The sequence below is a fragment of the Serinus canaria genome, chromosome 4, assembly GCF_022539315.1.
Source record: "Serinus canaria isolate serCan28SL12 chromosome 4, serCan2020, whole genome shotgun sequence".
In the NCBI taxonomy this organism is placed as follows: Eukaryota; Metazoa; Chordata; class Aves; order Passeriformes; family Fringillidae; genus Serinus; species Serinus canaria.
The window spans coordinates 32,846,910-32,859,707 of NC_066317.1; the positions used below are offsets into that span (position 1 = coordinate 32,846,910).

At 40.5% G+C, this 12,798-nt stretch overlaps 1 protein-coding gene across 2 annotated transcripts in view; it reads left to right on the forward strand.

Moving 5' to 3' along the window:
- The first annotated feature begins 9,135 nt into the window (after positions 1 to 9,135).
- The window catches only part of KLHL2 (kelch like family member 2), a 53,280-nt gene continuing 49,617 nt past the window's right edge, over positions 9,136 to 12,798 (forward strand). Inside the window, exons 1-2 of one of the 2 annotated variants that reach the window (XM_030239022.2) lie at positions 9,136 to 9,316; positions 12,243 to 12,368. In XM_030239022.2, the coding sequence (XP_030094882.1) occupies positions 9,294 to 9,316; positions 12,243 to 12,368 (149 nt within the window). In that variant the 5' untranslated portion in view covers positions 9,136 to 9,293. Of the gene's footprint in view, positions 9,317 to 12,242; positions 12,369 to 12,798 lie in introns of those variants that run through there. The other variant, XM_018926658.3, reaches the window with a different exon arrangement.

A 12,798-nucleotide genomic window follows, 5' to 3' on the forward strand; every position in this document is an offset into this window, starting at 1 on the left:
GAAGGCCACAATTTGCATACATATATGTCGTGTGTGTAAGACATGCCATTAGACAAGTGTTTAAGATAAAATCAAAAGAACTAATTCTTCTAACTATTCTTCTAGCTGTAATTTTAAAATCCTCAAGTCCCAGTATTAGCACTCATTTAAATAGCTATAACTGTATATATATAATTTTAAACCTTGTTTTTACTGAATGGAAAATGAAGAGTTCTCAATGGACTATTGAAGAGCGCAGTTAGGGAAAAAATTACAAGTTTAAATATTTGAAGTGCATAAATACTTACTTCACACCAGTTAACATATTCAGAAGTATGTGATTGTCAGTTTCAACTGGTTTACATAAAACATGTATGTAATCTCTATAGTAGTAGTCCGCTCTTGTTCTTACTAGATCACTCAGTCTTTGTTTTGGTTTTGATATATAATTTTAATTACTAGATTCACAGAATTTTTAATAGTGAGAGGTTTTAGTGATGTAGATAGTTTCTAATAAAGTAACATTCTCTTCTGCTCCATTCCTGTTCCATCTTCCATCAAATTTTGCAGACATTGTAATTTTAGTGTACACAAACTTGCAAGTCTGGCTCCTGAAGCATGATCTAATGCTGGGCAGTCGAAAACAGAGAAAGATATGGCCTGGTCCTAAATTATTTCCACTGCAACTCCATCAGTAATGATGAAAGTATCTGCTAAGAGGAAGATAAAAAGATGTGGTATGGCCCAACAATGCTATGCGGCCCATAGGGAAAGCTCTACTTAGGCATTAGATGCACAGGAGTAAACGCTCTACTTAGGCATTGCCTTTGCCATATCAGTAATAATTACTATATTTGGGGACTAGCTGTCACAGTTGTATCCTCACAAAGAGACATAATATCTACTTTTCTTCCTCTCAGTTTCATGTACAATCTGGCATGAATGGAAACAGGATTGAGCTCACCAACTTTTTCACATTCAGCTATAAGATATAATTATCATTACTGTTTCTTTTTTCATACTACAAGCACAATTAGTACTTAAACTGTATTAAGTTCTATGTAAAGAATACAGTCTCTGCTCTAAGAATACAGGGTTGTGACAGATCCCAACATTACTTAAAATACAAATGGGAGGTGAAAAAGTAAAAATAATAGTAGAAAATTTTATGCATGAATTGGCTGTAATAATCCTGAAAGCCATACTGTAGTAAGTGCAGTCTATGTTCTAGCCTCACATTACAGACACTTCAGAAGTATTCATTTTATTTCAAGCTCCTATAAATTTTTTGAATCCTGTGGAGCTTAAAAAAACAGTTCACTGCTGAATATGTTTAGTACAAAGGAACCTTTCACTCCGTGTATAGTTTCAGATTTTCACATCATGTAAGTGTCAACTTTTTGTGTTGAGCAGCACAGGGCTATTTATGCATGGTAATCATGTAATCAAAAACTGCCACTTGCTATGCAGACTTTGTTTCCTAAGTATTGCCCATTAAAAGTTCTGTGGCCTTTAAATGCAAGCTATTGAAAAGAGAAGAGCATTACACTGGTACTGATAAAAACTCCTTCAGTCTTTCACCGATTAATATCCAAATTTGAATGCTGGAGGCTTAGTGTGGCTTAGATAACTTCAGGTAATCTATTAGTACAAATGATTTTGCAAAATGTCTTACATGTCCATAATGAAGTCCAGAGTTAGGACTGATGAAAAAGGGTAGATAATATGGCTGTAGAGAGAGAATTTGGACTGCTTTATGCCGATGAGACAAAGAATGAAATAATAGCAAAGAGAAAAAGTGTGAAAAACAGAAAGGGCGCTCTTGATTACTTTAAAAAAATTTACTGATTTCCTAGATATATTAAAAAGCAAATAAATTTGGGTTAAAGAAAGGATACAACTTTTCAATTTCATATCTACTTATAGAAATACACACTAGAAGTATAAAAGTTCAGAATTAACTATCACAATGTATCTTACTTTGTGCTAAAGATGAGTTTGAGTTTTAAATGGTTTAGCACTTAAGCAAATGCCTAATTTGCAGGGTGAAAAATACTCCCTCTGCAGAGTAATTTTTTCACTTTCTTCTGATTTTTCAAAATCACATTTCTGTTTACATTCTGTTATAAAGCTATCAAAATATGACAAGCATTTATTTGAACTATATAAAGGGAAAGAGAGCTTTTTCTAAAAATATTTCAGTTTAGATTATATACTTCCTAGGGTGATTTTCTGAACAAAGAGGTACATTTGACATAATTACCTTGGGAAAACCACTGATAAAATTGAAATAAAGACAGAAGATGAAATTTCAAGGAAAAATTAGTTGATTTTTTTTTTCCCCCCCAGTGTTTTTTTTCTCAGTTTTCTGTAGAGTTTGTCTGAAAAATCTTAAAATTAACTTGTCAAGAACTAGTTTGTGTAAACTAACTTTTTAGGCTGCATGGTTAAATATTAACATTCTAACAAATATTCTTTTGAATATTTTAAGTTTTGAAGTTACCTATTTTTTTACCTCAGTATATTAATCCAGATCCCAATGTTCTTTTGCATAGAAATACTGGCAAGAGACTGTCCTTCATACCAGTGAAAATTCCACTCCAGAAACACCATAATAAACTACTTATTCCGCGAGTACCTGCTTATACCAGAATTATTGGACTAAAATTTTCATATCTTTATCTTTGACTTAAATTTCCCCTTCATTTTTTTTTCAGTTTACTAGGAGTCCAATTTTAATAGACATTCTGTATAGCTACCAGTACTGATCCTGAGTAATTTTATTAAACAATGAATATATGCTTATAAATACTAGAAGTATAAATACTTCTAGTCTTTCTTACACAGAAAAGGTTATTCCAAATGAAGATAAACTCAATTTCTGGAACATCAGCATTATATGCTTTTCACTTTCAATGAAAAACCTCTCTGCAAAATTATGTGCTATTTTATATATATATATATAATGTAACTAGACCTATGTGATTGTAATTGCTATACCTCCCTGAATGTAACATTTAAATGCCTTTGTTTTCGTTGCCTCTTTGTACAACAAAAGAATCTGTACAATGTGTGAGGTATATTCCACTTGCTTTTTCCCAGTCTACAGGATTTTTCATTTTCACTGAATGAAAAGTGATGCAGACTCTGCAAATACTGCTCCTCCTGTCTTGTTTATATGCATATGAAACAGTAAATATTCAGACTGATTACTTTAGCATATTATGCTGCTTTTCACAGTGGAAATTGCTCCCAATTACTGTTCTTAGGTAAGCTCACAATGAGCACGATTAGAGGAAATTGATGATTTTAACTATTGGTTTGCAGTAGGCCAATCCTGGATACCCAGGACTACATAAACGAGTCCATCTCTCTGTCTCGTCGTGCATTCAGGAAGCACTAGATGGCAGTACATCAGTTGTTAAAGTGCGATTTTAATTAATGAGCTGAAGCAGTTTTCTTCTGAGAAAGGGGTATGTTGGTTGATTGACCTGGTTAGCACTATCTCTCAACATTGCTCTTAGAGTGGGAATATGATGGAGGAGAAGTACACAGACTTTGATGGGCTCGGATGTAATAGGTACCTTACAGTTATTATCTATGAAGAAAATGACTTTTGCTTCATTTTCAAGTAAACAATGTTTCGACGAGTTAAACAAGTATGACAGAACACAACAATAAACAAAAGTCTTTTCTGCACTCTTATAAAGTAAAATAATCAGGATAAAACTCCAGTGACTGCTTATGATGCATCGTTTGCTAGAAACTAAGTGTTGCAAATAATTTTTTTTTTCTGGAGTAGGCTGTACACAAAAATGGTGCATAACTTATTTCAGTAACATATAATTCTGGTTAAGGGTGAAACTCCTCATCAGCTTTGCACATTGCTGATTGGGATGGTCCGAGTTTTCCCAAAACATCCTTGCTGCAGGTTTCTGCTGCTACCTTTGCATGATGTTTAAATGGTAACATGGCTACAAGGTAAAATCTGGTAATTTTTGATGGGCTTTCTTCTGGTTTGGTGAATGGAACCCACTCAGTATAGAGACCTCACTGCCTTATCCAGTGTACAGGAAGCAACACAAGTCTGCAGGTACAAAAGCAGGAGTCATTCTATCTCTTTCACAGTCATATCAGGAATAGACTATATGTGAAATGCAAACCTTTGCAGCATTGGGCTTTAGATCTACTCAACGAGATATCTTGGCATCTTTGTAGTTTGCAGTACAAATATGAATCATGGCTATGACCTACATTTGCTTCCATTCGTAACTCTTATTTCAGCTAGGACTTCCTTTTGGAAGCTGTAATCTAGAAGGAACACAGCACTGACTACAGGGACCTGCCTTCTCCATCAAGTAGAATTCAAAAGTGTCATACCATTTGCTTTTTATGTGGCCTTATTTTCCAGAAATAGGATTAGAATACTTAAAGTCTCTTTACTAGACTGTGTGTCATATCAAGTCCTTTTAGAAATTACACTATATCTGGTTTTGAACACTCTAAAAACAGTTCATAGTTACTAATTTTCATCATCATCATTATAAGAACCATGAATTTTTCAGAATAAATCTTATCCCTTCTCCTATTTTCATTAAGTATGTGTCATTCTTAGTGCTTCAGCAATTGTTCTCACAGGAAAATAAATGCTAGAAAAGACTAAATATTTTAATCCATGCTTAATTGTATTTCACTGATTTTGGTCACAGTACAATTTCTCTTTGATAGCAGCTGCTTTGCTATTCCTTATTTCACAATCCCAATTTACATGTTTTATTTTTTCTCTCTCTGCCTACTCTCCAGTACATATTCCTCTGCAATCTGGTCCCTTTTTCAGTCTGCTGCATGCACTTTCTTGCATTTCCTTTTCACATTACTTTTCAGTGTAATTCTTCTCAACTGCATTGATGTCCTTAGCTCAATGGTTTTCTGAAACTGAAAATATTCCATGCTTCTGAAGCAAGAAAAAGGAGTCTCTTCCACTAGAGAGAGGCCTTTTAAGATTAGGCAATACTGGATTAATACTGATATTAGCGCTGTTGTCTTAGACAAAAGAATGTAGTAGTAGCTAGTGTCTGTGTTGAACACAAGTCCTGCCATGAATTCCACAAAGGTCCTTGTGGATTTGTTTAGATACAGGGGCCGGGGTTGCATAAAGGTCTGCTTCTGGATGGTTATGTTATTGAGGGTGAAATGCATGGGAAAAAAAAATGCATGTGTGCCCTCAGGTATTTTAGATAAATGCATACTTATCTTTACATAGATTTTTTGTATATAATTTACTCTCCATTCAGTAGGATACAAATATAATGGATAATCTAAAAGCTAACAAAGTGAAGAAGCACATTGTTTTTCTGTTTGAAGCAATAGGAGTACTGAGAGGTACTTAAATATTCAATTCCAGAGCCCTTCCTTTCCTCTCCCCTGTTCATGAAAAGAATCCCAGCCTCAGCAGCATGTCCTCATAAGCATTCTACACAAATCCTTCAGAAGTTATGACTTCTAACATCTTAAACAAGAGCAAATGCTCTTACCACCTTATATTTTGTCCTTTTTTGGAGATGTCTTCCTAACCTATATTTGTCAATTAAAATAAGTAAAAACTTAAATCAGTGTCCTCTGTGACTAAACCTAAACCAGATTTCTTCTAAGGTGACCACGTCAGCATAGAGCATGATCCCTTAAACATGCTAATAAACCACCATGTATGTATGCAGTCACATTGACTTTTACCAGGATTAGTTATTCTATTTGTAGGGCCTTGTAACTTGTGGGACTGTCTTGTTACCAAGCAGAGCTCTGCTAGCATAACTTCACTTTCACTGGATGCAATTCATTGATGGATAGTACTGGGGTTTCTGTATGAGTAAAGTATTTCTAGTGTCAATAGATCTGAAGAACCGTGTGATCCTCAGTAAGCATTGGCCACATTCCTCTGTTACTCACTAAAACAAGTGGGAAAGTGCTAAGAATTATTACAGGGACATCCTGAAACATGACAGGAAATTTTCTCAGTAAATGCAGTAATTTGAATTGCTGCAGCATAAACAAAAATGACAGCTGTTTCATCATAGATAAGATACATAGCCCATTTCCTTTCAAAACTATATACATACACCCACAGACATGTATAAATAAGTTTTTTCTCTGAAAGTTCTTTTCTAAGAAGAGGTATTGGATCAAGCAGAATCCTATAAAAATCTAGGCATTGTATTTAAAGGATGTGTTTTCTCATGGCTAGAGATACAAGTTGTTTTGCCATAACCACATAATGTATTTTGGATGAAGTAGTTTTTGCTTCTATTAGTCTTGAAATTATTGAACTACAAAGACATAATTTTCAGGGAAAAAAATTGTACCTTCCCTATTTGTTTCTTTCTAATGCTCTGCATCACAGAAATTAACTGAACTAATGTTGAACATTTGGCTCTGAAGCCAAAACAACACTGCAAGAAAATGAGAGAAATCACAGGTTGGAAATGTTTGAAGTTAAGAATAAATGTTTGTACTAGTTTTGGCTGGGGTAGAGTTTATTTTCTTCACAGTGACTGGCGTGGGGCTGTGTTTTGGATTTGTGCTGAACAGAGTTGATAACGGAGGGATGTTCTTGTTATTGCTGAGTAGGGCTTACACAGAACCAAGGCCATTCCTGCTTTCTATGGCCAGGCTGGTGGGGAATTTGAGGGTGCATGGGAGGCTGGGGGGAGACAGAGCCAGGTGACCCCAACTGACCAAAGGGACATTCCCACACCCTGTGACATCATGCTCAGCTTATTAAAGTGGGGAGAAGAAGGAGGAGGATATTTGGTGTGATGGTGTTTGTCTGCCCAAATAACCCTTATATGTGATGGGGCCCTGCTCTCCTGGATGGCCAAACACCTGCCTGCCCTGGGAAGCAGTAAATTAATTCCTTTATTTGCTTTGCTTGAGTGTGCAGCTTCTGCTTTCCTTGTTAAACTGTCTTAATCTCAATCCACAAATTCTCTACCTTTTAGCCTTCTGATTTTGTCCCCAGTCCTACTGCTGGAGGAGTGAGTGAGTAGCTGCCTGTGGCGTGGCTGCTGGCTAGGGCTAAACCACAGCAACAATGTCACTAAACAGTTCTGCTGTGTTAGCATGGAGCAGAATCTGCAGAATCTGCAGCTGCTTACCAACTGGCAGGATCTATAGGCAAACAAAGCCCCTCAGCTTCCAGACCAGCTCACAAATTCACAGCGGTCTCGTGTGGACCCTTAAACACAACACAGTAGAATTCACTTAGGCTTTATGGGTCAGTAGAAGTTGGGAACCTCATCTTACTAAGTGATGTGTCCAGGAGTTTACTCTAAATTATAGAATCTTGGAAGTGTGATGTGACAGACAGCATCCACTCTCAGATCTACCCAGGCCACAGCTGCTTATGAACTCAGACCTCAGACATGCTATGCTGTGTGGAGCCAGCTGAATTTTAAACCTCCATTTCAGAGAGCATTATTTCTGGCTGGCTCCTTTGGAGCAGACTTCCCTGCAAGCAGGTTTTGGTGTGTATTTAAATCTTTAGCAAATACCTTGTCTTCTTCAATACAACCCAGTGGCAAATCTAGTTGTCTCTTGAGAAGAGACAAATTCAGTAGTTACAAAGCACAGACTTCATAAAAACAGGCACTGCCGATTGTGATTATTTAATTTAGAAAAACCTCCAGTGGTAACCCATTGAAAAAATTTTGAAGTGTTCCCAAATCAAACATCACTGTAGTGAAAGAAGATTGGTAAACTGAGAAAACTAAAATAGCATTTTCCTAGTGAGGAGTATTATTGGAGATTAGCAAAAATTAAAATAACAGATTAAAATACATTTAGTTTTAATAGCCAGTGATTTTATTAGAAACACTGGTGAAGGCTTTCAGTATCCGTCTATAACAAGTCTTCACCCAAAACACTCCTGCCATTTTGTTTTGTGTCTTATTTGAAATATGCTGCCCTGAAACTCTTCTCACTCTTAGAAAAATAGTGTTGGTCAGTTATTAGTAGATTTATTAGTTTAGAGATACTATTCCAATTTAAAATCTTTACTCCAGTGAAAAAGCATTTTAATTTTACAGAAACAATCAGATTTAAATATCTGAATTGTGTTCAGCCTGCTAAATCCATTTTCCACTACACAATCTTCAAAGATTTGGAAATAATTTACAGAGGTTTAAATCCAGTAAATTATTCTCTAGTGCCCCAAGTCCGAAGTTGCTAAATGTAGTATTCTTGATCATTGCTTGAATTAGTGTTGTTTACAAAGACACATTTAAAATAGATGCCTGTTCATTTTTCTTTTTGCCGTTTTGCATCACAGAGGCTACTTCAGCAACCACTGAAACACAACTGAAATACTTAATGATCAACGTCAGCAATGTTTGCAAAACACAGGAGGCCAGCTGTTTTGAGCGGCAGTGTTCCTGCGCTCCTGCTGGACTTATCAAATAAAAGACGACGACATCCAGCAGGTCACAGAGAACTAGACTCTGTTCGACTCCTCCGTCTCGACGCACTTCGGCTCTTCCCTTCGGCCTCTGCTCGAGCACAGAAACCACCTGCATGAGCTGGTGTCGGCCCAGCTCCTTGGCTGGCCTGCCAAGAAGTTGCCCATGTCCCTCATGGTGTGCACCTGCTGGTGGATTTTCTCACTGAGGAGACCTGGGACCGCTTTCATTTTTTAATTTTTTTTTCCCCCGTGGGACAGAGCACCTGTGTGTCCCCACGCGAGCGCCCCAAGCCATCCTCGCTGGCGCTGAGGACACGCTGACACGGGCGCTCCGCGGGACGTGTCGCCGCGCAGGGCAGCTCCAGGTGTCGCTCTCCGGCCTCCCCTGAGCCACCGCTTTCCAGGGAAGCGGGAGACGAGCACTTGGGCGCTAGACCCTGGCTCAATCCACTCGGAGGCCACGCTTCTTTCAGCAAGGACAGAGGCGCCTCAGCCTCCTCTTCCTAGAGCCCCTGGGCCGACACTGTGCCACCTCCAAGGCTGAAGACTCCGGCGAGGCGCCCCTTGCCCATCGCGGGTAGGGGAGCTCCGGCCACCACCGCAGAAGAGACCACACAGGCCGGGCCGGGCCGGGTCCCGCCGCCGCCGCGCCTGCGCAGAGCGGCCCGTCCCCGCCGCGCCCTCCCGCGGGCGGGCACCCGGAAGCCGCAGCGCCGGCGGCTCCCGGCGGCGGCGGGGCTCGGCCGGGCGGGCACAGCCGCTCCCCGCACCCCGCACCAGCGGCGGGGCAGCGCAGCTGGCATGGTGCTGGCGGCTGCTCGCCGCGCCCGCGTTGCACGGAGGAAGCCTGAGCGGAGCCGCGATGGAGATGCTGCTGCCGCCCGTGTGAGTGCGGCGGCGGCGGCGGGGCGGGCGGGGAGGCAGCCGGGCTTCAGGAGCCCGCCGGGACGCGGTGCGGAGGGGAGCGCTGAGCGGTCCGTGGGCTGGGGCGGCGGGGCGGGCCCGGCCGCGCTGCAGCGAGCGGAGGTGCCGCGGCGCTCCGCAGCCCGGCCGGTCCCGCCGGGCCCCTCGGCACCGGGGGAGCGGTGCCTGCGGACGGGGCACGCTCGGAACCGGCCGCGGGGCAGCGCCGGCGGGAGGGTCGTGTCGGCGACCTGGTGGCGGAACGGGTGCCCGGCTGCCGGTTCTTCCCCGGCCAGCGCGGCCGCCCGGCGCTTCGAGATGCCCGGTTGTGCTGCTGCGGGCGCCGGCCGCGGGCACCGCGGGGCGGGGGGAGCGGGCGCGGGGCTCCCGAGGGCGGGCAGCGCTGCCGGCACCCCCGCCCCGCCGCCTTCCCGTGTGCCTTCCAGCTTGTGGGGACAGGCGGGCTTTTTCTCCCTCCTCCCCCTCACTCCTTCTGCTTCGTCCATATGTGGTCCCAAATTACTCCTTGTTTGACTCAGCAGTCGTGCTTATCTCACTCCCGGTTTTCTGGTTATTTAGTTAAGCATCTTTTTTAGTGGCAGTGCCCAGGCGATGCACTCCAGGCAACCATCTCCAGCTGCACCTCAGCTGGCTTCCTCAGTCCTTTCACAGGCTCCGATTCAGTGCTACTTCATCCTGTGCCTTCGGTAGGTAGATTTCAGGCGTGCTGTGCGTGAGGTTCTTGAGAACAAACTGAAAGAAACCAGTTGCAGACAACTCTGACCCAGCTGGTGAAATGGTAAGAGAGACCCCAGTACTTCAGGCAGACGGGCACTTCCCAAAACAGAAGGCATATGACTGATGGTTTTGTAAGGTTCATTACCTTAAAACAAAGTCACCCTTTGTGACAAACAAATGAAACTTCAGCAAATTAATTTACGCTTCATGTGAACTCCTCCATCTAATACAGGTTGCTTGGCAGCTCTTTACAGACAACTTGATCACTTTTGTTTTCCTTGCATAGCTGTATTTGATGTGTACACGGCCTGTATATGTATGCAGATAAATAGACATCAGTATGTGGTGCATTGCCTTGGGATGTAAAAAATTGCAATGAAAGTGGTGTTCTATCTTGGACTTGATAGGTCAGTGGTTTAATTAAAAGCTGGGTCTCTTGGTTATAGGTCTTTGGTGTTTTGAATGTTTTCTGCAGTCATTGATTTCTGTGTATAATTTTTTGGAATTCTGATCACAACGTATGTCACATAATGTAGAAAAGTAATCTTCAGTCTAAAGGAGTTTGCTAGATAGAATGGATAGAATGTCTTTTTTTTTTTTTTTACCTCTATGAGGTACCATATTTATGTACTGAATAGCATGTAACTTGTTTGGGGCTTTTTTTGATTGATGCAGAATTTCTGTCTGTTATTTGTCCTTTTTCAGTAATGAATTGTATAATTTTCAAAATTTAACATGAAATTTAATTCATATCAGTTTCGTGGTACACTGTAGTAAGTTGGTTGTAGTTGGAGTTCTGTGGTTGGATGTTACTTGGTTAGTTTTATGGAAACGTTTTACATTTCTTTGTTGCTTGATGCAATTTTGTAGCTAGTGTTGGGATGATGAAAAATAGAGCCAGTTACTTGCCTTTGCACTATTGTAGTGCACAGAACTTAAGAGTTCTAGGTTAAAATCTTAAATTGTTGGATTTTTTTTTTAAGTTCATTAGATATGCCCAATTAAAAAGTTTCAGGTATAGTAGAAGAGAGGTTGCAATTATGTGAGTCACTGAATATGTTCCATTTGACTGTGCTTACCTAATGCTAGTAAGGTTGAATTTTCATTTGCAGTCAGATCGTTGATGTACCAGGGTTTGTGGCCTCACCAAATGACTTCTCAGTGCCTTTGCTTATTTCCAGCTTAGAGGTTCAGGAATACAGTTACAATACTGTAGAATAAAGCATCACTGATGCTGAGCATTTCCTAAGTGCTACAGAAACACAGTTTGCTTTGTAAGACCAACGTTGTGACTGTAAACAGGAAACTCATTGATTTGGTTTGGCATGAAAAGTCCACTTGCTGTTTGGACAGTCCAAGTGACTGAGGAGTGTATATAATGGTTTTTCTACAGAAGTTAGTGTCTGTAGAACTTGGGTATGTCTTACAGAAAGAATTGATTGTAGCTAGAGGTAATGATTTTTCACACTGCCCAGTTCTTCTCTGGCTATTTGGAGTGGGGTTTTGAGAGTAACAAAAATTAAAAGGCTGGTCACTTACGTACATTATGGTTCTCAAAACATTGAGTGAACCTACAGAGGTACACAAGTTTTCTGTCACTCACTTATGCTGTGGCTAGGGAAAGCCTGGATAATTGCAGTAGTCATTGTGTGGTCTTCCTGACAGAGGAGAACTAGGAGCTGTGTGAAACAGTAACTGAGGTCCTGGCAGAAGGGCAGAGAGGAGCTCTTACCTGACAGGGAGTGAAGGCATTAAGAGACTGGGGTGATGGTTGTTGCATTCTGCCATTGATCTGTATGGGCCCTAGGTGAAAAATTCCCAAAATTCTAATTCTGCCCTCACTTCAGAGCTTATTGGATATTTTCTAGACTATTTCTCCACTAAATAAAATAATATTCACAAAAACAGAAAACACTTTCAGGTTTTCTTTAGTATAGATTATTGTTAGGCTCTGACAATGTCACTACTTAGTCACCAACTTACTGCTTCCATGGGAATTCTACCTATTCCACCTTTGGTAATAGGGAAACTAAAATTGCTTGGAGTAAAGAAGAAGTTTCAAGTACAAATCATCTTCTTCTCCCCAAGACAAAGGTGAACAAAGTAAGAAGTGACAGCACTGGAGATTAGACAGAAGTATTAACTTTATTTTTTTCCTCTTTCTTTCCAGATGTACCAAACTTTGCCATCAGAAGCCCTTGGATCTGAAAGATGATAACACCGAAATTCACTGTCCTATTACAGTAAATCCATGGCACATGAAGAAAGCTTTTAAAGTTATGAATGAATTAAGAAGGTATGACATGGAGTCCAAAGTTCATTTTTACTTTCATTTGCATTTGTAAGTTAATATTAATAGTTTGTTTGTTAAGAACATGCTATTTCAGAAGTACAGCTGAGGAGAAGGATTAAATATACAATGAAGTGATAACTGAATGATAGCCATGTGATGATAACTAATGTATGCAGTATGTTTTTGCACCTCATAAGTTAGTCAAAACTAGTTTTGTGAGACTTGAAAAATACTTACAGGTTGTACTTAAGGAGTTACAGCTACTGATCCTCTCTTGGATGAATTTGATCTGTGACGAAAAGTGACTCTGGTTGAGCCTTAGGCTCTTTATGTGCCTGTTGTTGATTTTTGTGGTAGGCTGTGAACCAGAAAAATGTTAAAATTTTCTAGACTGGAGACATAGGTCACAGTATAAACCAACTGATTGCACATT